The sequence below is a fragment of the Gracilinanus agilis genome, chromosome 4 (assembly GCF_016433145.1).
Source record: "Gracilinanus agilis isolate LMUSP501 chromosome 4, AgileGrace, whole genome shotgun sequence".
In the NCBI taxonomy this organism is placed as follows: domain Eukaryota; kingdom Metazoa; phylum Chordata; class Mammalia; order Didelphimorphia; family Didelphidae; genus Gracilinanus; species Gracilinanus agilis.
Window position 1 is genome coordinate 173,399,915 of NC_058133.1, and position 23,437 is coordinate 173,423,351.

Sequence of the window (23,437 nt, forward strand, 5' to 3'; positions counted from 1 at the left end):
CCTACGGGAAGAGGCTCGGGGATGGGGAAGGGAAATAAATATGGGGGGGGGCGGGTAGGTTGTTGGTAGGGGGAGGGAAATAGGTGGCTTTGCCTCGTTTCGGGATTGGTCCAAAGTCAAGGTAGAGACCTAGAGCTGAGAGTGACGACAGCAAAGGGGAATGACGGATATGAGTAAGTAGGGAGGGGCGGGTGGGGCAAAGTGGACGGAAGTGCGTTGCGCATGCGCGACGCGGAGGCGCGCCGGGGGATCGTTGTTACCTCAGCTCAACGTTCAGCTCCCGCGGACAAGTCCCGACCCCGCGCGCCCTGCCCCCCCCTTCCTTCCAAGCCCTGTTCCGGGCCCGCCCCCTCCCCCGCCTTCTCCTCTACGCTCTCCCCTCCCCCCGCTCGCCGTCGTCGAAGATAAACAATAGTTGGCGGCCGGCGAGCGCGCTACCCGGACCTCGCGGGGCTGGGCTCGGCGGGCGGGCTGTGTGGGGCCGGCAGGGTCCCGGCCAGCCGGCCATGGCGGGACTCTACTCGCTCGGGGTGAGCGTCTTCTCCGATCAGGGCGGGAGGAAGTACATGGAGGACGTGACCCAGATCGTGGTGGAGCCAGAGCCGCCGGTCGAGGACGAGTCCTCGCTGGGGCAGTCGCCGCCACTCCCCGGGGACGAGACGGGCCCCGGGGGCGAGGGCCCCTCGGCGGCGGCCCGGGAAGGATCCCGCGAGCCTGCAGGCAGCGCCCGGGCCTCGTCTCCAGCCACGGGCCGCAGCTGCCTCCGGCGCCGCCGCCGCTCCTCAGTGGCCTTCTTCGCTGTGTGCGACGGACACGGCGGGCGGGAAGCGGCCCAGTTCGCCCGGGAGCACCTGTGGGGCTTCATCAAGAAGCAGAAGGGATTCGGCTCCGTAGAGCCGGCAGAGGTGTGCGCCGCCATCCGTAAGGGCTTCCTTGCCTGTCACCTGGCCATGTGGAAGAAACTGGGTGAGTGACTGACTGTGACCGGGCACCCTACCCCACGCGCGGGTTGCTTTCCCGCCTTCCCGCCTGGTCCTCTCTGCTTGCTTTGCGCCCCTTCCCACCCCTAGCTTCCATTTCCGAAGCGAGAACAGACCATTTAAAACTGGGCGCCAAGTTTTGTTCGAAAGATGAAACTATCTGGTCCTCCCGCCTTCTCTTCCCGCCTCCCCCCTCCCCCAAGACCCTGATGGGGACTTGTTCTATTTGAATGTGCCTCCATCATTCCTTTTGCTTGCTGCTCCCCAGTTGACCTGGCGCACCGCGCTCTTCCGCCCCTGGTACACTTTTGGTGTGTGTTCTGTAAAACTGTATTCTTGACATTCGGGAATGGGGGTGGAGATGCAAAGTAGGCTTCAGAATTGTGGAATGAGGTGCTCGCACATCACAGAGTTGGAATCTCCAAGCCATCTAGACCCAATTCATACCCGAAAAAGAATTCTTCCTGCAGCTTGCCAGACAAGTGACCCGACTTGTCTTTTCTTAAAGACCTTTCGAGGTGATCCCCTCGGCTTTGGAATAAGTAGTTCCCAGTTGTAGGAAGTTTTTCCATTCTTAGAGTCTAAATCTGCCTCTTTGAAGCATTTTTTTTTTAAGTTTTGTTTTTGAGCTCCTGATTCTGCCCCGGGCAGAACAAGTCCAACTCCTTTGATGTGACATTCATTCCTTCAACCCTCTCGAAGGCAGCTATTATATATGCGTATATAATATATATGTAGCATTATATATTACATATCTAACTCCCTTCAGCTTAAACATCTCTGATACTTAAAGAACGAAGAGACTGAGGAAATTGTGATAAGGAAATTGTGAACTGCAGAATATTTTGAATATCATTACCAATTGCTGCCTAGAATTCCTTCAGGAATTCTTAGTTTTAAGAATTGCAGTCGAGATAAATTGAGTAGTAACTGTACAGAAAAAATAGATCTAATTAGGTATTTTCAGAAAATGCTAGCAAAAGTTTGGCTTTGGAATCCAAGCAACATCGGGAGGAAAAAGGAGCATATAGTTGAGGTTACATTTTGAGTATTTTTTTACAGCCGGTTCCCTAATGCCAGAAACTTAGTCTAGAAAACCTACATTCAAATTCTGCCCCTGATACCAGATGTGTGACAATGGGCTCATTCAGTGAGTCTGGCATCTCTCTCTTGTAACAGGCTGGGAACTTAAATGAGGATGGGGAAGAGAGAGGGAATTTCCACATAGTGGTAAGCTCCTGCAAAACAAAATGTAAGGTCTGGGGAAGTAAACTGCCTGATTTCTCCTCCATGTGTCTTACTTATATGGATGTAAGATAAAAATATGTTAGTTTTGTGCAGATCTTTTTAATATTTTTTGAGGAGCATATTTAATTAGCCAAATAAGAGATATTTTTTAAAATGCTTATATAGCAAATTGTGCCTGTGAACTAGACTCCTCCCCAAATCGGTCTTCCAATCTGCCTAGCTTTCTGCCTGGTGTTGTTTGAGTCATGGACTATCTATCAGCTGTTGATAAAGCTATTTCCCAACTAAACCAGAAGCCCCTTTATATATTTGTTTTGTTTTTATGTGTGAAGAAAAGAGTTGAAAGTAAATGCAGTTGGTTCTAGAAGTGTATCACACAGTGTTGTATCTTTTCTACAGTCAACAGAGACTACAAACAGGTAACAAGGTGAAAAGGGACTGAGACATTATTTAGTATTACTGTGTATACTTACAGCACTTTTGTAATTAGGGGAATCCTGACAAGTTTAGTGTTTAAATAAAAACAACCTTATTGACTAGGGTAGTTTTATTAGAAACACTATTGCTATCCCTTTTATAAATCATGGAATAGGCTTTTTGTTTATAAACATTTCTAGAAGAGATTTTATTATAATTTATTCATGAATGTTTCTAAGTTTATTTGGGACAAATAAAGCAAAATGTATTTTATAGCACAACTACAGACTTTTATCCCCAAACCTTGGATAAAGTAAGCCTTATTCACCTAGATGGTTTTGTTCTTTAAGAGTAAAGTATATAGCAAAATATGAAAGGCTTGATACTAAAAGAGATGTGTTTAGCATATAATACTTGAGAAGAGAACATTTAGTAAATAAAATGGTTTTCTAAAATGTATTCCATACTTAAATTTTATTAATAGTTTTTCTTTCCACCTATCATACAAATTACTGGGTACAATGGAATCCTTTATAGCATAAAGTTGTGAGAATAAGTAAAAATGGATGTCATTGTGTGATTTGTACTAATGGTACATACAGTCTTATTCTTTTTTATTAGCCTTCTGTTGATTAGAAGAGAGACCTGGTGTATGTTTTCCAAGTTAGTGTCACTTTTGCCTAGTGTTTTTGATTAGAGTTTTGTTGCCATTTAAAGTTATCATTTACATACTTGTAATAATCTTTTGCTTCTAGTTTGATCATTTCATATTGTCAAAATTTCCTTCAGTTCACTTTCTTTTGTTCTTCATGGTCCAGTGATACTGATAATTTAAATTTTAACTGGATATAAAATTTGTTCTCAATTTAAAAATTACAAATACTGCTACAGATTAATTTTATTAACAGCTTCCTTGGTGTATAAACCCTCTAGTATATCTCATGTTCCTTAAGAGATGTTTAGATGTATTTTTGATAACTTTGTGGTTTAATGTAACTAATTGCAAATTTTTTTCTCTTTAGACTCGTCCAAGTATCATATTTCCCAAATGGATGAAAGGAGAAATTAATTTATCCAAAAGAAAGGGGAAATGACTTTTTGTATAAAAATTGATGGAATAGGATATATCAATATCATAGGATTTATATAAAAGGATGTATTATGACAATTTCCAGTATATCTTTTTCTTTTTATCATTAATAAACCTTTTCGTTTTAATCCTTTGCCCATATGTGAGATATTGATTAATTAATTTGGGCCTCCACTTATGTGAGCAGTATTTCTTAATTTTCTGCCTTATTAGATGGAATGTTTTATCTAAAATTGATATGATTTTGAAAAATCCAGAGTTTTTTTCATTGTCCAATATACTTTCAAAGAAGATGGAGGAGGGGGAAAAAGATTGGGATGGAGTAGAGTATCTAGGATAATAAAGTATGAGTTCTACCACCTTTGTGACTTATTTTAAAAAAGCGTTATATTCATATAAGTATCAGGATAAATAAGTATTGTGATAAAGCTTTAGAGGAAAATGAAGTGTTATTTTTCAAAACCTATAGAAGTTAAAATGATTTGTTGAAGGCCACAAAGCTAGTTAGTGACCGAACAGGGACTCAGATTAACAGATTGTACTGTTAAGGCTTAATGGCTTTAGTATGAAAGAGAAATTGGTGCCTAACCTATAATTTCTCTTTTGAGTTATGCTCTCCTTTGATAATGTTTTAAGTTTTTGAGAATGCATCTCTATGCACTGCTTTTGATTATATTTTAAAAATTGTAAATAAGTTGGAGTTTGGGAATAAGCTACTTCTAATGCCTTTTGGTAAAAGAAAGGCAAGATTGTCTTTACTGAAGCAGTATTTATAAAAATGAAGGGTTATCTGTATTTCTCAGGGTTTTTATTAACTTACGAAATCTAACATTTCAGGAAACTTTCCTAGGTATCTTCTGCCTTTTTTTTTTTTTTTAAGGGAGTTTATATGAATGTAATTTTAAAAGACAACTCTTTTTTTTCTTTCTACATATACTTTAATTATCCAATAAATTCCATCAAAGCTTTTGGTTGAAATCTTTTTTACTTATGTTATCAGTGGTTTCAATTTTATCTAGTTAATAAGACATTCTTAACATTTGGGCTTCTTTAATTCTAAATTTCTAAGTAGTTCTAAATTTAATGAATTTAAAATAGTTAAATCTTTGTATTTGGATACCATATTGTGATATCTTTCAGTTATGGCTCATTTCTTCACTTATGTGATTTTTACTTTGTTGTTAAGTTTCTGGTTCATCTTATGTTGTAGATGCTCAATAAATCAGCTTTCCATAAAGTTAACATTGAATTGGAACCAATAAATGATCTCTCCAGCTATCAGAAATAAGCAATTTAACACACGAGTCTTTAAATATCTAAAACAAAAATAATTTTGCAGAAATAATAGTGATAAAATTGAGTGGTTTTATTCCAGTTGAACTAATGAAGGATTGAAATAGATAAATAGATTTTTGATGAATAATATCTAATATGATCAGCATTAACCTATTTCATTTGAAATACATCTGATGGTTCCTTAAATTTCTTTGCTTTGTGTTATGATTAAATGTTAGCATGATGGTAATATAGTATTTGTTAGTACTTTTAAAAATTTGTGTTGAAATATATAAGAATAAAACCTACATTTCATTTCTCATTACAGCAGAATGGCCTAAGACTATGACTGGCCTCCCCAGCACATCGGGTACAACTGCAAGTGTGGTTATCATCCGAGGCACAAAGATGTATGTAGCTCATGTAGGAGACTCAGGAGTGGTCCTTGGAGTTCAGGATGACCCAAAGGATGATTTTGTCAGAGCTGTGGAAGTGACACAGGACCACAAACCTGAACTTCCTAGAGAAAGAGAAAGAATCGAAGGACTTGGTGGGAGGTAGTATATTAAGTTTTGTTTTTTTCTTTTTCTTTCTTACTGTCCTTTTAGTAAGGAAACAGTTTCACTTGTCTTAGCAGTATAAGGGATTTGTGTTTGTCTATAAAAATCTTTAGCATATTTCTCTTTTTAAAGGTGGAGGCATTTTTCAACTTTCTTCCCACATTGTGGTGTAATATACACCATCAGGTCTGGAGTTAGGAAGACTTGCATTAAAATCTGGCCTCAGATATTACTTGTGTGATCCTGGTCAAATCACTTCAACTCTTATTTGTTTCAGTTTCCTTATCTGTAAAATGGGGATAATAATACCATCTAACTTCCAGGTGGTTTTGAGGATCAAATGAGATAGTATTTATAAAACTAGTTAGCACATAGTCATATAACTGTAAAATGTTAGTTATTGTTATAATTATATCTGAGAAGTTCTCTGATTGTTCAATTGTAATTCCCTCTTGCCACATGACCAATAGAACTTTTCTTGTCATACAATTCCTTGAAATACCTTTTATTCCTATTTATAGTTCCTACTTATATATATTGCATCCTACTCACATCTACCATGGCTCTCTCTCCATTGCCTTCTGTGTGATACTCATTAGTTTTTTAAAAGCTGTGGTATTCTGCCTTTTGCTGCCATATAGCAACACTTAGAAAATGGTAGTATTTGAAAAATGGGCGTTTGCTTTCATGGAAAGTTTAGACTTGGTAAAAGAGCTTTGAAATCTTCTGAAAGCAATCCAGACTGCTTTCCCTTTCAACTTTGAGCTGAGTTGTTTGCTACTTTTATTTTCTGTCCCAGATATACTACTGGATGAGATATATAGGATGTCTATTCAAATGTATAGTGAAATCTGGACTATTGACTTCATTCACTTAACTTGCCCAGTGTAGATAGACAGACCAAGTTCCTTTGAGTCATTATGCAACTCCCTTCCAGGAGAAGTGACTTGGGACATGATAGATTCAATATAAAGTCAAATATACAGAAAGTGGCATCTGGAGGAATTCACCATCCTTAGGGAATCCTTCCTCAAATTGTACTTCCATCACAGTAACATAAACCTTTAGTGAGGGAATGATAAATAGCTCCCTGTTTTATATCTTTTACTTGATGTTTATTATCAGAGGGTCATTGAATATTATGATTTCTATTACATTTTCCAAGAAATGATGTTGATGTAGAGGGAAACATTTTGCTATAAAAGAGCTTATAAGATTTTGCTCTAACAAAAAAAATATCAATTTTTAGTAATCAACAAACAATTTATGCACAGTGATCCCCAGGGTCCCACAGCTAAGAAGTGACTTTAGGTATATTTGAACCCAAGACTTCCTGTTTCTATGTCTGGCTTTCTATCCATTGAGACTCCTACCTGCTCCTTGGTCCATCCTTGAATGAAAAGCCTGCTTGTTTCCTACTAAGAGTCTTATTGAGTGGGCCCTCAATTTGTATATAAATGAGTAACTCTCTTAAAATTTTTATATAGGTGGAAAAGTAGGTAGATAGGTTTATAGTTTTTGATGTTCACTTGACCCTTTTTATGTATGTGTGGGGTATTAATAAGGTCCAATAATTAAAAAAAAATTTGGTATCTTTACCTTCCTTTGGAAACCTTGTTTATTTGTCCCTCACTACTTTCACAATTGTTTTGCCTCTGGCATTGATTTTCATTTTTTCAGAATATACATTTGGTCTAATCTACCTCCTTTTCCCATCTATATTTAAGTGCTATTTCTCCTTCCTCTATAAGCCTCTTGGTGTCTATTAGAGTCTATTAGAGGCCAAATGTGGTAGTTCCATTATTTTTTTTTTTAATTTAAAACTTTTTTCAATTACATGTAGAAAAATTTGATAATTGTTTTCTGACATTTTGTAATTTATATTCTGACCTTCTCTTCCTCCTTCTCCCCCAAGCAGTTCTTGATGGAAATTAGTTTGTTGAGATGATTTTGCAGATATTTTTGTAGTCTTCATTTTCATCTTTGACTAATAACCTTTGGAGGATTTTGCATACTTGAATATCTTGCCTAGTTTTTACTTTCATTGCTTCTCTCTGATTTAAAGTTATAATGCTTATAGTTTGGTTTTCTTCTTTCCTTTTTTATTTACCCTAGAAATGGAATATTTTTTTTCATTTCTACTATTAGCATTGCATTAGACTAGCAAATAATAATACCAACCTGAAAGATTTTCAGTTAAAAATTGCTATTCCTATTCCCTTAACTCATTGTTAAAGGTTGCATAATAATAGCCTTGTAGATTGGGATTCCAAAATGTGGCAAGGTTCAGTTGAAGGTGAGAGGGAGGGTTGAGCCAAAACCAACCTTATTTTTTTTTTTTTTTGCCTACTGAAGCCAGATTCTGCTGTTATTGTTTCCTTTTCTTTCTGTTCCTTTTAACTGCTTGTTTGAAAGTCAGATCTCATGTTAGTAATCATTTTATTTAGTATAGTATTTTTGTAGCCCAAAAGGTCCAAGTTTTGTCTAAGTTTAACCTGACACAATTACATATATTGGTTGAGTACCTGAGTTTTATACTTTCCTGAGTGATGCTCTTCCTTACCTTTTTTCTTTCAGATTTTAGATGGGCAAAGTTCCTGATGATAGTTTGAGAATTGTCATCTGGTGATGTTTAATCATAAGGATAGGATGGTAGAAGAGAAATGTTTTTGAAAGAACTTTCTGGTAGAATTTAATCTCCTAGATTAAATACCAACTATTGGTTCTAAGGCAGAAGAATAGAAAAGGCTAGGCAGGGGGGGTTAAGTGATTTGTCTGGGATCATACAGGTAAGAAATATCTGATGCCAGAGTTGAGCCCAGGACCTCCCATCTCCAGGAGGCCTGCCTCTCAATCCACTGAACCACCTAGTTGCCCCACTTTATTATATTTGTTAAGTAACTGTTAAAGCCATAAATTATTCTTTTGACCCTACAACATTTGATTTTAGCCTACTTTGGAGAAGTTAAACAGTAGAGCTTGGAATTAGCCCTGCAAATTAACCTAAAATGCCATTGTAATGAAAACATATATTTAAGGTAGAATTTTTTTTTTAAATCAATTTTTATTCTGAACTTAACTAACAAAGCAAAAATGGGCATTTGTGTATATCCAGTAGAATAGAAGAGAATAGTAAATGATACTGCAGGTCTCTATAATGTACTACTTGCTTATTTTTAAAAAGTTATTTATAATAGAGGTTAGCTTATAACTTTCAAAGCTATCCTGCTTATCTGGGTTCAAGGTGGGATTTAAACCCAGGTATTCTGACTCAGTACTACATCCACTATCCTATGCTGCCTTCAAAGAGGTTATAGTTTAGTAGAGAATGATATACCAATATAGCTTTAATACACTATTATATGATATTTGCATTAGGAAGCTTTTAAAGTGCCATGGCATATAAGTTGGCTTTAAAGGATGAATGTGGCTTCAACAAGTATTTCAGGCATGAGCCAAGGCATGGAGGTACTGATAGGATAATGCATGTTCATATGACTCAGGGCATTGTGGTTTATGTGGAATGGAGGAAGCAGGACAAGATGTAGTAATGTAAAGCCAGAATGATAGAGCAGCATGTTTTTATGGGGAGCCTTGAATGCCAACGCAGAAGCATTTTAATTTTAATAAAAGAGGCAGCATTCTATAGAGCAGTGTTGGTGATGTTTTGGCATGTGTTCCCAGCTAGCTTGGGGATGCTGCTCTGTTCTCCCTCTTCCTAGCACCTGAGGACATTTTTAAAAACTCTTACTTTCTATCTTAGAATCGATACTGGTTCTTAGGCAAAATAGTGATAGCAAGGGGCTAAGTATTGGGATTAATTGTCTTGCCCAGGGTCACACAGCTAGGACTTGTCTGAGGCCAGAGTTGAAGCCTGAAACTATCCATGGAGCCAGCTAGCTGTCCACCCTCCTCTTCCCTTTTGACTTTTTTTTTTTTTTAAACATGCAGTGAGGAAATATGGTGAAAAAGCACCAGCATTTATTGGTATGGATACAAATTTTGTTAATAGCTTCTGACTGTTTTGCTTATATATTTAAACATTTGAGTGGCTATATCCAAATATATCTAACTTATTTTGGAGAGCATATGCATAAACCCTAAATGTGTATAAAAGTCTCTTTTTATAGCTCAATTCAGTTGCAGTCTTGTCTCTAGGACTTTTCTATATCTTACATCTATTTTTTTTTTAATCCTTACCTTCTATCCTGGAATCAATACTGTGTATTGGTTCTAAGGCAGACATGTGGTAAGGGATAGGCAATGAGTTTAAAGACTTGCCCAGGGTCTCACAAGTAGGAAATGTCTGAGGTCAAATTTGAACCCAGGACCTTTCATCTTTAGGCCTGGCTCTCTATCAGTGATGGTGAGCCTTTTAGAGATGAAGTGCTGGGTCCACCCCCAACCCCAAAGTAAAGAATGCTCTCAGATACTTGGACAGGGGGAGGGGAACAGCTCTACCCCAGTCCCTCTGGCTTTCTAGTAAAGAACTCTGGCAGGTGACTTACGAGTGCCATAGGTTCACTATCATGGCTCCTTATCCACTGAGCCATCTAGCTGCCTCTTGGAACACAAATATTTTTAAAATTTATTCAGGTCACTGGTAGATCCAAAGTCTACTTTGCGGATAAAGAAATTGACACAGAAGGAAGTAACAGTGGCAGATAATGACCTTGCCTTTGAGATCATGATATCTTTAAAGTATTCTATGTTCTAACCTTATGAGTAGAATTATTGTTATATTTGATTGTTAGTTACTTGTAAGATGTCCCAATCTTGTATTTCTGTTCTAAAAGAATGCACATAAAAGTTTCCAAATGTCAGAAAACCCATAGACACTGGTCTTTGTTCTTTGCTTCTAAATTTGTAGCAAACTACCTTTATAAAGATAGGTTGAAGACATTAAGCATGACATCTTTATTATTTTTCTCATCCATTTTTTCTTCTACTGGATCATATATTTGGACTTTTTGCACACTTGGACCTGAAATAGACTTTTAGGGATCCTTTAGGTCCATTCTCATTTTAAACATGAGAAAATTGAGCCCCAAAGAGATGAAGTAGCAAGGTTACCTAGGTAATATGTAGCAAAGTCAGATTAAAAAAATTTTTTGTTAAAAATTTTTTCCCCATGATTGATGATTCATGTTCTCTCCATGTGTTATCACTCAAAATCTATTTCCATATTATTAATTTTTATAATAGAGTCCTCTTTTAAAACCAAAACCTCAAATCATGTGCCCATATAAATAAGTGATAAATCATGTTTTCATCATTCCTTCTTATAGCTTAATAGTATTCCATCACCATCATATAATACAATTTGTTCAGGCATTTCCCAATTGAGGGACATCCTCCCAATTTCTAATTTTTTGTCACCACTAAAACCAGAGCTATAAATATTTTGTATGAATAGGTCAATCCAATCCCCCCGCCTTTTTTTTTCTTTTTTTTAAGCTCTTTGGGATACAAACCTAGTTAGTGGTATTGCAAAGCAAAACAAGAACCAGTATATTTCCTTCTTCAAAAGAAAAGACATTTTTCTTATCAGGATTAATTTTTTTTTGCCTATTCTTTTGTTCTTGTCTCCTAACTTTTGTGAGACCATGTTATATTGCTTATTTCTTTCTGTGTGTTCTCTGACTTAAAAAAAAATTCACAGTAATTAAAACTATTTTATTTTTTAAAAAATAGAGTCCCTCATTCAAATAGGTACACAGCATATAGAGTAAGTACACAGTATTTAGAAGGAAATGCTGTAACTATATCTTTTTTTTCCTTTAAATTTTTTTAAAAACCCTTACCTTCTGCCTTGGAGTCAATTCTTAGTATTGACTCCAAGGCAGAAGAGTGGTAAGGGTAGGCAATGGGTGGGTTAAGTGACTTGCCCAGGGAGGGCCACACAGCTGGGAAGTGTCTGAGGCCAGACTTGAACCCAGGACCTCCCGTCTCTAGGCCTGGCTCTCAATCTACCCAGCTGCCCCCTTGTAACCATATCTTTTGATAAATCTAAAGATACCTTCATTACTATGGTTAGGACTTGCTATTTAACTTAACAAAAATTGCTAGGAAAACTAGAAAGCATTCTGGCAGAAATCAGATAAAGATCTGTTTCATACCATATATCTAGATCAAATGGTTATGTGATATAATTAAAAAAGGTAATAAGTTAGAGGAGCAAGGAAGGGTTATGTTCATATGGATGATATGGATAAGGGTTAGTGTTCATAGCCAACCTAGGATAGAGAAGATCAGAGAGAGAAAAATTGATAATTTTTATTATACAAAACTAGTACTTTTTTGGACAACTTATGAAGCTAGAAGTGAAACATAATTTGGAATCCTTTCACAGCAAATTTTTCTGATATAGGTGTTAACTAATTCAAATTTATTAGGAGGAGTCATCCATTCCCTAGTAGATAAGAGGTCAAAGGACACGAACAGGCAGTTTGTAATGGATGAATTCAAGCTATCAAAAACCACATGAAAAAATGTTCTAAATCATTAATTATCAGAGAAATACATATTAAAGCAATTCTAAGTGTATACCTTAGAATGCACAGATTTGCAAAGATGACGAAGGAGGAAGATAATGTGATGGGACTGAGTGGAAAATAAGCACATTAATGCATTTTTGGTGGTACTATAAATTAGTCCAGTCGTCCAGGAAATCAATTTGGAACCATGTTCTACAAGTCATTAAATTTTGATCCGGCAACTACCACTACTACCTTGAATACCTTAAGCAGAGTTTTTTAACCTGGGGTCTGTGAACTTTAAAATTATATTTTGATTTCTGAATTTCAATAACTGATTATTTTATATATTTAAAAACAACTTTAAAGAACTTAAGAACTGGATAGCATAGTGGTTGTGGCCAGGTATAATTTTGTCCGGACCAATGAATGGTAAAAAACATTCCCCATTTCCTAATATAACAAAAAATAGATTTAAGATGCTGAGTCTTGTGGACATAAGCAGTGTGGGATTTTTATGTGTGTGTGTGTGTGCTTGGTTACCCATGTTCGTCACAAAGTTCTTTTCTCACTTTATTTGGGGGAAGCTAGAGGGGAGAATGTGTTGGAGTGGCAAAAAGCAAGGAAAGGTTCATTGAAGCTTAAAAAAAAAATAGAACAGAAAGATAGGCCAGAAAGTAGACAGGAAAACCTTGAAGACTGAACGTTTAATTTATTATGTAGTTAAAGCATAATAGATATGTAGTTTCTTGTAAATACAGTTCTTTTTCAGAGTTTAGAATAAAATTAAAAATTATTTTTTCTATTTTGGAAAAACATTAACCCTCTTGTTCTTTATTGTCCTGTATTTCATCTTCTTCTTACTTTTAGAATGAATTTTTTTCTCCTACTAAACTTCCTCTCTTACTAACTCATTGAAATCTGTCTTTTGCTCATAACTTTATACTACAACTGCAGAATTGTACTCACTAAGGTCACAGTGACTTCATAATTCTAAAATTTAGTTGCCTTTTCTTAGTCTTCAATCTCTTTGAACTTCTTCAGTTTTGATAATGTCCTGTACCTTTTTTTAAACATTCTATTTGCTTGGCCTTCATGATAATATAGTCACTTGGTTATGCCTCTGTTTCTTAGATTTTTCTCTAAATTTGGACATTCCTTTAAATTCAGTCTTTGGTCACTGGATTCTCACGTAGAGCTCTTATTCACTCAAGTCCATTGGCTTCATCTAATACGTTTGTGTTTAACCTCCATTTATATACTTTTTAAAAGAAAAAAACCCTTACCTTCCATCATAAAATGGGTACGTGGTATTGGGTTCCAAGGCAGAAGAGTTTTAAAGGTTAGGCAATTGGGGTTAAATGACCTGCCCAAAGATACACAGCTTAGGAAGTATCTGACGCCAAGTTTGAACAGAATCTCCTGTCTCCAGGCCTGGTTTACTTTCTGAGCTAACTAGTTCTCATTTATACATTTTCAGTGTTGATTTGTCCATCAAGAGACTGTAGTTTTGCATTTCTGCTTGCTTGTTAGACAATCAAAAATGCCCCATTAACATTTAAATTTATTATAATTAAAATGGAAATTCTGTCCCAGAAATAACTTTTTTTTTCTAGTGGAACTATCCATCATCTTCTCACAGGATGAAAATATTAGAATTGTCATAAACTCAGACTTGTCACGTCCCTTCTGCGTATGTATTCCTTATCCTGACTCATATATCCCATTCTCTTTTCCTCTTGTCAGTAGTCTTTTTAAAAAACCATTACTTTCTGACTAAGTAACAACTCTTAAGACAGAAGGAAAAGGTAAGTGGAGTTAAGTGACTTGCCTGGAGTCATACATGAGAAGTGTCTGAGGCCATATTTGAACCCAGGACCTCCCGATTCCAGACCTGGCGTTCTATCCACTATGCTTCCTAGATGCCCCAGCCAATACTGCTGATTCACATTCTTTTCACTATCTACTTGGACTACTTACATAGTTTCCGACATTCAGCCTTTATCTCCCTCTAATTCAATCATACATCTCATCACCAGGTTAATCTTAAAATAATGTTTGATCATAATATTCTCCGTGGAGTCATTAGTCAGTGGCTTTTGGCTGCCTGCATAGTAGAATCCTAATGTTTCCCTCTTAGCTTATTACTCCTTAACTTTTATATTCTGTAATTTTTCTTATAGCCCTATATTTCTCTTGAGAATATTGATTGGATTCTCTTTGTATCCCTCATGATATCTAGCAGATTGCATGAAATATGGGTACTCAGATATTTATTTTGGTGAAAGCATTTTTAGTCTTAAGTTTGTATTAACTGTCCTAGAGAAACTGTTGAAAAAGGAAAAAAAGATTTTATTATTTATAATTTTTCCATCAACTTTGTTTTACTTTTTTCTTTTTTTAGCGTGATCAACAAATCTGGAGTTAACCGTGTTGTTTGGAAACGACCTCGACTTACTCATAATGGTCCTGTTCGAAGAAGCACAATTATTGACCAGATCCCTTTCCTGGCAGTTGCAAGAGCACTTGGTAAGCAGGACTTAGAAATTGGATAGGATCTTCACTACTAGTGAATAGGCTGGGAAGCTGGGAAGGAGAGGATATTCAACTGGCATGTTTTTGAAAGAATAACTTCTCATTTTGAACTTTTCATCTCATCAGAGGTTGTTATGGTCTCTGAGAACTTTGCCAGCCCAGTCTTTTAGATCATAAAGTTGTTGGTATATTTTAGTAGGCTTTGTCTCATTGGAAGGTATTTGAACCTCATATAGCCTTTAAAGCTACTTAGAAATACCTCCCTTATTTTATCCCCTCATTTAATTAAGAGATTTCCTTTTGATAGGTTCCTTCCTACAAATGTTTTTTTGTCTTTAGCAAGGGATGAATCGATCTAAATAAAAGAAAGAGGCAATTTTCTAATCATCTTAATGAATGCAAATTGGTTTGAGAAGGCCTCCCTAATACTTGACTGGTTAAGGAGAAGGGGTGGTGTAGTTCTGCTAAATATATTTTCCCCTTTTTAAAGAGAATACTTTTTTATAGGAGGTCTTATCCTGCCTTTTTTCTTTATGAGTCATTTTTTCCCATTCCCACCTCCAGATTAAATCCTTTTTTTTGGGGGGTGGGATGGGTACAAAACCAATTAAGCAAAAAGCTAATTAAAGCATCTATCTATCTATCTATCTATCTATCAACAAATAAGTAAAATTCTGTATTGTGTTTTGATTAAAAATGATAAAGACCAATATAAGAGAAATTAATATTTTAATTGCCATGCTGATAGAGATAAATCGACCACGCGCCTGTAAGAAATCTATTCAAATGGCGCCTTCCTGATTTTCTTCCATACCTTCCCTACTCCTCTCTGTCCCCCTGGAGCCTGCTCAGGTAACCAAGAGACCGCCTCCAGGCTGCCCTCCGAATTTAAGCTGCCATATACGTCCCCACGTCCAAAAACTGGAAACCCATTGGATCATGGGGAATGTAGTCTCAAAGTCCCCACGTGTCCACAGGAAGTTTGTAAGATACTTTTAAATGGCACCTCCCTGAATTCCAAACACACAATCGTTTACATTCTCCCTTGCCCTGCCATGTGTTTGTCAGGGGAGTAGTGGTTTGGGTGAGCAATGTTTGTTAAATATGTTCTTTTATTGGAAATACTGAAATACAAGTTAATCCTTGCAACTTGTCTGCCTTGGTGATTTTGAGATCCTGAGTATTATTGATCCTCTTAATGGTTTTTAGAATATGATTTCTAGACTCTTATATATGAAAATTATTTGACAGAAGCAAAACCTGCTTTCTGGGGAAGTTATAATATTTTTCAGAGTAGAAGTAAAAGTACAGGTTATTCTGTTTTATCTCAGGCAGAGTTCACTTTAAGGGAGAATTAGATCTGTGAACCTAGAACTATTTATTTTTCATACTGTGAAGTGCTATTTTGTTTCTCTTGTAGGACATACACAATATGCAATTGACTTGTTTCTTTGCAGAGTAACAATTGCTAGAGGAAGACTTCTTGGTGTATAGTTCTTTATCCATGGTTCTAGCAAACCCAAACATTTACTTGACTGCATCACAAAGTAATTAAAATGAAACCAGTCAGTCCTTTTTCATACTTTCTTGAATAGACTTGAAGTATATACAGTCTTTTCGGAGAGATCTTAAATGCTTTGCAAGGGATTAATTATATAAGCCTCAGTAACCCTCTCTTAAAGATTAATAAACTGAAGCAATAGTGAGCATAAAATACTTATGGACAAACAGTCAATCAGTGATCGAAGTGAGGATGAGACCTAGTGTCCAATAAATAGTTCTTCTGTCCGCTCTTTTATGTGAATTATTTTTGTTCTCTAGCCTGTATATGGATAAAGAGCTTTATAATTCATGGGTTTTTGTACTTTTAACTTCTCTTCCTTTGTGTTTCTTGCATTTAAAAAAATGTTTGAAAGACTCGACTACTTTTAGTCCATTTTCTCTCACTAAATTAATGAAAGTTTTTGCCTACTCCCTGTGTACAGAAAGGAATTCATGGAAACTCCCATCTGTTTAGCACCTATCCTGACCTTGATAGCTCTTTCATGTATAAAGATTGTTTCTAAGTCCTGCTAAGTCCAGGAAGGAGAAAATGAGAATACTAATCACTTGGGAGTACCAATATTCTTATCTGGTTCTACTATTAGCCAATCAGATCTTATATTCAGAATACAGTTTTCTTTAAAAGACCTATAACAGTTAAACTTGTGTGGGACTGATAGAAAATAATTTTTGGAGGGACTATGTTCTTTTAAACCTTGTTTAAGCAACATCCAGATGGTATACTACTTTCTTTTTTGGAGACTGGATTTTGCTTCATACATTTGGGTCAACCAGAGTCCTGCTCTGCATAGGTGTAGGAGGAAGCAAAAACCATCTTTTCTGTTTGTATCCCTGATGCTTAGCACATTGTAAGTTTTTAAATACTTATTCATTCATTCATTTATGGAGAAGCCTTATTATTAGTAGTAGCTTATTATTATTAAAAACTTATTAGGGGGCAGCTGGGTAGCTCAGTGGATTGAGAGCCAGGCCTAGAGACAGGAGGTCCTAGGTTCAAATCCGGCCTCAGACACTTCCCAGCTGTGTGACCCTGGGCAAGTCACTTGACCCTCCTTACCAATCTTCCACCTATAAGTCAATACACAGAAGTTAAGGGTTTAAAATTAAAACAAAACAAACAAAAAAAACTTATTAGTAACAGATTTTCCAATGTGACTAGATGTATTGTTTCCTATTTTTCATTTAGAAGCTTTCTAACTTAACACAATTTTCTCTGGCATTAATTATATCATATCACTTCTTCTAACTAAGATTGTTAGAGCAATTATTATTGGGAAAAAAGTGGTTTGGGTGTGGCTGGTAGGGATATGAAACTATCCATATGCTTACTGAACAGGGCTGTTGAGCTGGTTTTTACAGATGGGGTGTGAGGGTGGTATGGTAAAAGAGGAACCATTGAGATCCCATGATCTCAAAGACTTATGAAGGCTGTTCTCTTCCCTTTTTTTGATAAGAAATAAGTCTTGGGAGACTTATTTCAGTATTCTATTGACCAAAAAAATATTGACTGAATTCTTGATCAGTCTTTTATATAAAAAGTATTTGTTCTTTTTTAGCATCTATAGAATTTTCCTAAATGCTTACTGCCTTTTTTTATAAAAAAAAACTATACATTTTCCAATTATGTGTGATAATAACTTTATTTTAATATTAAAAAATTTTGACATCTAAATTCCTTTCTTCCATTTACCACCCTTCTCCCCTTTATCAGAAGACAAGCAGTTTGACGGGGATTATACATATATATAATACAAAAAAAACTATTGCTTTATTTTTGTACTATGCTAAAGAAGGGAATTGGATTGTTCTGGAATTCCTTATTCTAGTGGTCAAGTTCAATTCAGTATTCTGTGACAAGGAGAAGGGATTATTATTTGACTTAATCTTTTCTACTCTTATTAAAGCATTTCTTGCTCTTACAGTATAGGTTCTGTTGGGTTCAGATGGAATGAATATAGGACTGGTGAAAGGAGTGTGATCTGATGATAAGAGCGTGAGGTATATTTCCAGGAACTTTGCAACTTTTAGGTGTTTTTTCCTCACTGTTGACCAGAGGTGGGTAATTGTAGTCTGTCAAATCAACATGCGTTTATTAAGCCGTTACTATATGCCAGGTAAGCACTAGAAATACAAACAGAAGCAAAAAATCCCCCAACAAACAAACTTTTCCTCAAAGAGTTTACATTTTATTGGGGTAAGACACTACATAAAAGGAAGCTTTTAAAAGGTGAGAGTGGGAGGGCAAAGGAATTGTCCGACATTGGAAGAATGGATTATCTGTCAGTGGAGGAAATTCAGTTAAATCTCTTTTAGGCATTATATTAGGAATCATCAAGTTTGGTAAAAAAAATTTTTTTTTTAACCTTTAACTTCTGCGTATTGACGTATAGGTGGAAGAGTGGTAAGGGTGGGCAATGGGGGTCAAGTGACTTGCCCAGGGTCACACAGCTGGGAAGTGTCTGAGGCCAGATTTGAACCTAGGACCTCCTGTCTCCAGGCCTGGTTCTCAATCCACTGAGCTACCCAGCTGCCCCAGTTTGGTAAATTTTAAAAAATTTTCTTAGCCATTGTTGTATTCTCATTATTTTATATGAAACTTCTAGTGCTTGTCTCATGCTAAGAACCATTAAATATATATGTTTTGAAATTAACACTTTTATCTCATATAATCTTAGAATTGAAAGGGTCATTAGAGATCTTTCATTCAAACCTCTTAGGTCAGTGATGGTGAACTTTTTAGAGACTGAGTGCCCAAATATCAGGCCACATATGAGTCCCTACCTTACCCCAGATAGGGGAAGGAGGAAGTGCTACCATTAGGCTGCTGGGGCAAGGGGCAGGTGAAGTGAGGAATGTCCTCAGGTGAGTGTGGAGAGGGTAAGGGCATAGCCCCCTCTAGCACATGTCCTGTAGGTTTACCTACATGGTCCTAGGGCTTCTCTAGAATCTGCTTCTGCTATTTCCTAATCCATCCATTACTGGAAGTCTCTTGCTTTCGAGTTCTTCCCCTTATTGATTATGGGCCTGGTGAAAGGAATGTGATTTGAAGACCAGTTTAGTTATGTACAAGATTTTTTTCCAGAAAGTTTACTTCCTTAACTTTCCTATATAATATTGGTAATAGCATGGGAAAGTTATACTTTTTATCTGATAAGCTTTCGATTATTTGAAGCTAATATGTAACATATTTTCCTGTTCAGTTTACATATACCTAGTTCCTTCATCATTTTCTCATGAGATAATTTCTAGACTTGCTATTTCTTGTTTCGTCCTTCTGAATATGCTCATCTGTTAGTATTCTTCTTAAATACTTAAAAGTATGGTTTTCAGTGATAAATATAGAAATGTTTTGCATGATAACACTTATATAGCCTATATCAAATTCTTTTATGATCCTCAGGGATTGGGAAGGGAGAGAGAGAATTTAGAACTCCAACTATTAGAAAAGGAATGTTAAAAATTATTTTTATATGTAATTGGGAAAAATTACAATATAACTGTACTTAAAATTGAGAGCTTTATACTTAATACCTGAAGCCAAAATAAAACTTTATCATAGCTCACATTTATGTTGTGCTTTACAGTATCAACAGTGATTTTTACAGCTTTTGTTTCATTTGATTGTTAGGATAGCTTTGTGAAGGTGCTTTATGAGTAATTTTATCCCAATATGTAGTGGAGGAAATTGTTGGATAAAGTTATTTTACCAAAGTTTCATAGTAATTCAGTGACAAAATTGAGATTTGGAGTTGGATCTTTTGATTTCGGTTTATACTATACAATATGTTATTCCATAATGCTATCTATTTGGACTGGCGAAATACCATCCACATAATAGGTGACTACTTTCAAAACAAACCTTTCAAAATAATTTCAAATTTTGAGTCTGTTGTCTATCGTATTTAATCCATTTAACTTTGTGAAGAAGGCTTTCTGTATCTTTATGTTTATCATTAATAAAAATGTTGGCTAGGAAAAAAGATTTGTATTTCTTCAGTATTTTTCAGCTTGGTACAAACTTCTTCCTTCAACCAACCCACTATATAGGTGTGTAGGGATTAAAATTTATGGTTGGACTAAATATAAGAGAATGTTGTTGCCAATATTATAACTTGAGTCAAAATGAATTTTTATTTAGCAGCTTTATTTACAAAATAGAGAGAAAGATTAAAGTAGAGAAATATGAAAGAGGGTAGAGTAAGCAGTCTAACTTATCACCCTAATATTTCTCCAGTGCCTGGCTCAACTCAGGCTGGCCCTCCACCAGAGGCTCCCTTAACCAGAGGACTATTTAGCCCAGGGGTCGGCAACGTATGGCTCTTTCTGCAGGAGCCATAAAGTCAATTTTTTTTCAGGCACTGCTACAGGAGCGCGCACTGTGAGCACTGTATGGCTCTCATGAAATTACATTTTAAAAAATGTGGTGTTTATGGCTCTCACGGCCAAAAAGGTTGCCGACCCCTGGTTTAGCTGGAGGACCTGGTGGTGAATAACTGAGTGGCTTCCCCAAGATGGGTAGGCCTCTCCAAGATGGGGAAACCTCTCTGGAAACTAATCTCTCCAGAAGCCAGGAAAGGAGTCAGCCTTTTTACTCACCCACGTTGTAATCCAAAGGGAAAATCCAAGAGCAGTCTTACCAGAAGCAGTCCAAGAGTCAGAATCCAAGCTGAGGTTCCAAGCTGGAGAGCTCCTCCAAAGTAAAGTCTGAATAAGAATGTGAGTTTGGACAGGGCTTTTATATAGTGCTTTATCCATGTCACTTCCTGTCCCTTTCTCCACTTTACGGGGACCAATTGCAGTCTTTAATTTGCTTACCACTGCCCAGGGGGCAGTCATTTGTGTCTGAGTTGTCACCCACTTTTGCTAGTGGCTTGCAGATCTCTGCTTCTGTTGATGAATTCAAAAGTAGAAAAAGGGAAAGTTAATCCTATCTTCACAGGTGTCTTTTGAATACAAAGTCAGGGTAGTTTGCTGTGTGCTATGGTTAATGCAGAGGTGAAATCCTTGTTCTTAAGAACCTGATTTCCATTTCATATGCATATAGTTGTACAGGCATGTAAGGCATGAAGATATTCAAACATTTGAGTATTTTAGGAGAGTGGTATATAATGCTAGGTACATTTGTTGCCAGATAAATACTGTTGAAAAAAAAACCATTCCCTTAAAGGGGCCTATCTTCTTCTCTAGGTTTACTCTGTACAACCAAAAGGAATAACTTGCTATTTCTTCAGCTTGCATACCTTTCCTTGTCCTAGTCTCTCCTCCCATTTCTATCCAGCCAAATGTTCAAAGCTTGACTAAGTCAAAACCCAATTCTTCTGTGAAGTCTTAATATCAGTCAGAATTTATCTTTTCTTTTGCATACCTATACCTACCTATTAGATCTATAAAAATGTATTGACTCATCACATATTGCCTTTTTCATGTCTTTTCTTCCCTCACCAAGCCTTTAGAAGGCAGGAACTTGACTGGTTTTCTAGTTTGTCTTTCATAACAGTAAGTACAATCCCTTACGTTTTGTGTACCAGTAAGGCTTACAGGTTTTGTGTGCTTGTAAACCTTACAGGTACACAAAACTAGCAAGTATGCAATAAATGTTTGTTGACTAAATCATTAGTAACCTATTTTATATATTTTTGAAGCAATCAGATTTTCAGTTCTCTTGACAGTCAAATCCAAATGACTAAGTAACCTAGCAACATGACTTCTACTGAAACCTAGTTTTATATCTTTTGTCTCTAGTGTTCTCCAGGTAACTTGTGTCATCTTTTATAAAGACCTCTTTCTCAGTTTCTCCTGACATAGAAAAGATGCCAATGGATAAATTCTTGGGCTTTCTACATGTTATCCCTTATATATCTTATTATCTTTTATTTTGGTTCTTTGAAGTTCATTATTTGATATTTAATGCTTAACCCACCATTTGCTTCTCCACTGACTTCTTGGGTTATGTTATACTAATTTATTGACCAAGAAAGAGAGGAGTCATGTCTATTTCTTATAGGCACTTTTAGTTCCTTGCTTTAAAAAAAATGTTTGAAATTTAATTTGGTTTTGAGCATTTATATCATCTACTGTATATTGCTACTATTTTATTGGTTCTGGATAAATTTTAGTTGTCCAGTGCCAAGTTTCTGGTTGTTAGCCATTTTCTACTCTGTTGTTTTTATTGTATCTTTTTACTTCTTGCTTATTTTGACGGAATTTAGTAGATTATAATTTTGTAAGAATATATCAACAGTGGTAGGATGGATTTTGACTAATAAAATTTTAGCAGAGCTGCCCTCTTATGCAAATGATAGTTCAGGTAAATTTTCCATTATTCTCTCTTAGATCAGAGTCAGGGATTTAGAGTTGGAAGGATTCTCAGAGTCCATTTACTCCAATGCCTTCATTTTGTTTTATTTTTGCCATTTTGTTTGTGACACACGACTTTTATTCTGAACTTGAAAAAGCAGATTTTATGTGGAACTACACATCTCTTATATGCAGATAGCTTTTCTTAATAAATTTAGCATGTAATCTTGCCCATGATTCTTTTTGGCCTTCTGTTCCTTTTTCTGCATTTAAAAAATGGCTTCAGTGGCTCCTTGTTTTTGTGGTGGTGATGGAAGGAATCTATTTTCCCAGCCCTTCTTTCTTTTCTACCTATCATCTTCTCTATTGAAAGCAAAAAGAAAGAAAAACAGTATATTTTTAAAGCAAGTAACAAATTCATTCATTAGTTCAATTCAGAAATATCTTATTCTTCACTTTGAGTTTATCACCTCTGCCAGCAGTTTGATAGCGTGCTTATTTGGAATCTTATCAACTCTTCCCTTATTTTACAAGTGAGGAAATTAAATCCCACATTGTGGTTAAATGATTTCCCAAAGGATTTCTCAGTAAATAGGTGTCTGAGGCTGGATATAAGAATCATAGCATTTTAGAAATGGAAGAGACTAGAGGATCATCTAATCTTAGTTCCTTATTTTACTGATGAGATTACTCAGTCTAGAGCAGTGGTTCCCAAACTTTTTTGGCCTACTGCCCCCTTTCCAGAAAAAATATTACTTAGCCCCCTGGAAATTAATTTTTAAAAATTTTAATAGCAATTAATAGGAAAAATAAATGCACCTGTGGCCATCACCGCTTCCCTGGATCACTGCAGCACCCACCAGGGGGCAGTAGCACCCACTTTGGGAATCACTGATCCAGAGGATTATAAAAGATTGATCAAAGTCATATATTGATTACACAGAGTGTAACTGATTACTGAAGGGCTGGTTATATCTGGAGAAAGGAAAATGCTGT

General features: G+C 36.3%; 1 protein-coding gene across 1 annotated transcript in view; it reads left to right on the forward strand.

The window, feature by feature from the left end:
* The first annotated feature begins 437 nt into the window (after window positions 1-437).
* The window catches only part of PPM1D (protein phosphatase, Mg2+/Mn2+ dependent 1D), a 58,039-nt gene continuing 35,039 nt past the window's right edge, over window positions 438-23,437 (forward strand). The window contains exons 1-3 of the mRNA XM_044676744.1: window positions 438-966; window positions 5,339-5,567; window positions 14,451-14,575. Coding sequence (XP_044532679.1) covers window positions 507-966; window positions 5,339-5,567; window positions 14,451-14,575 — 814 coding nt within the window. The 5' untranslated portion in view covers window positions 438-506. The remainder of the gene's footprint in view (window positions 967-5,338; window positions 5,568-14,450; window positions 14,576-23,437) is intronic.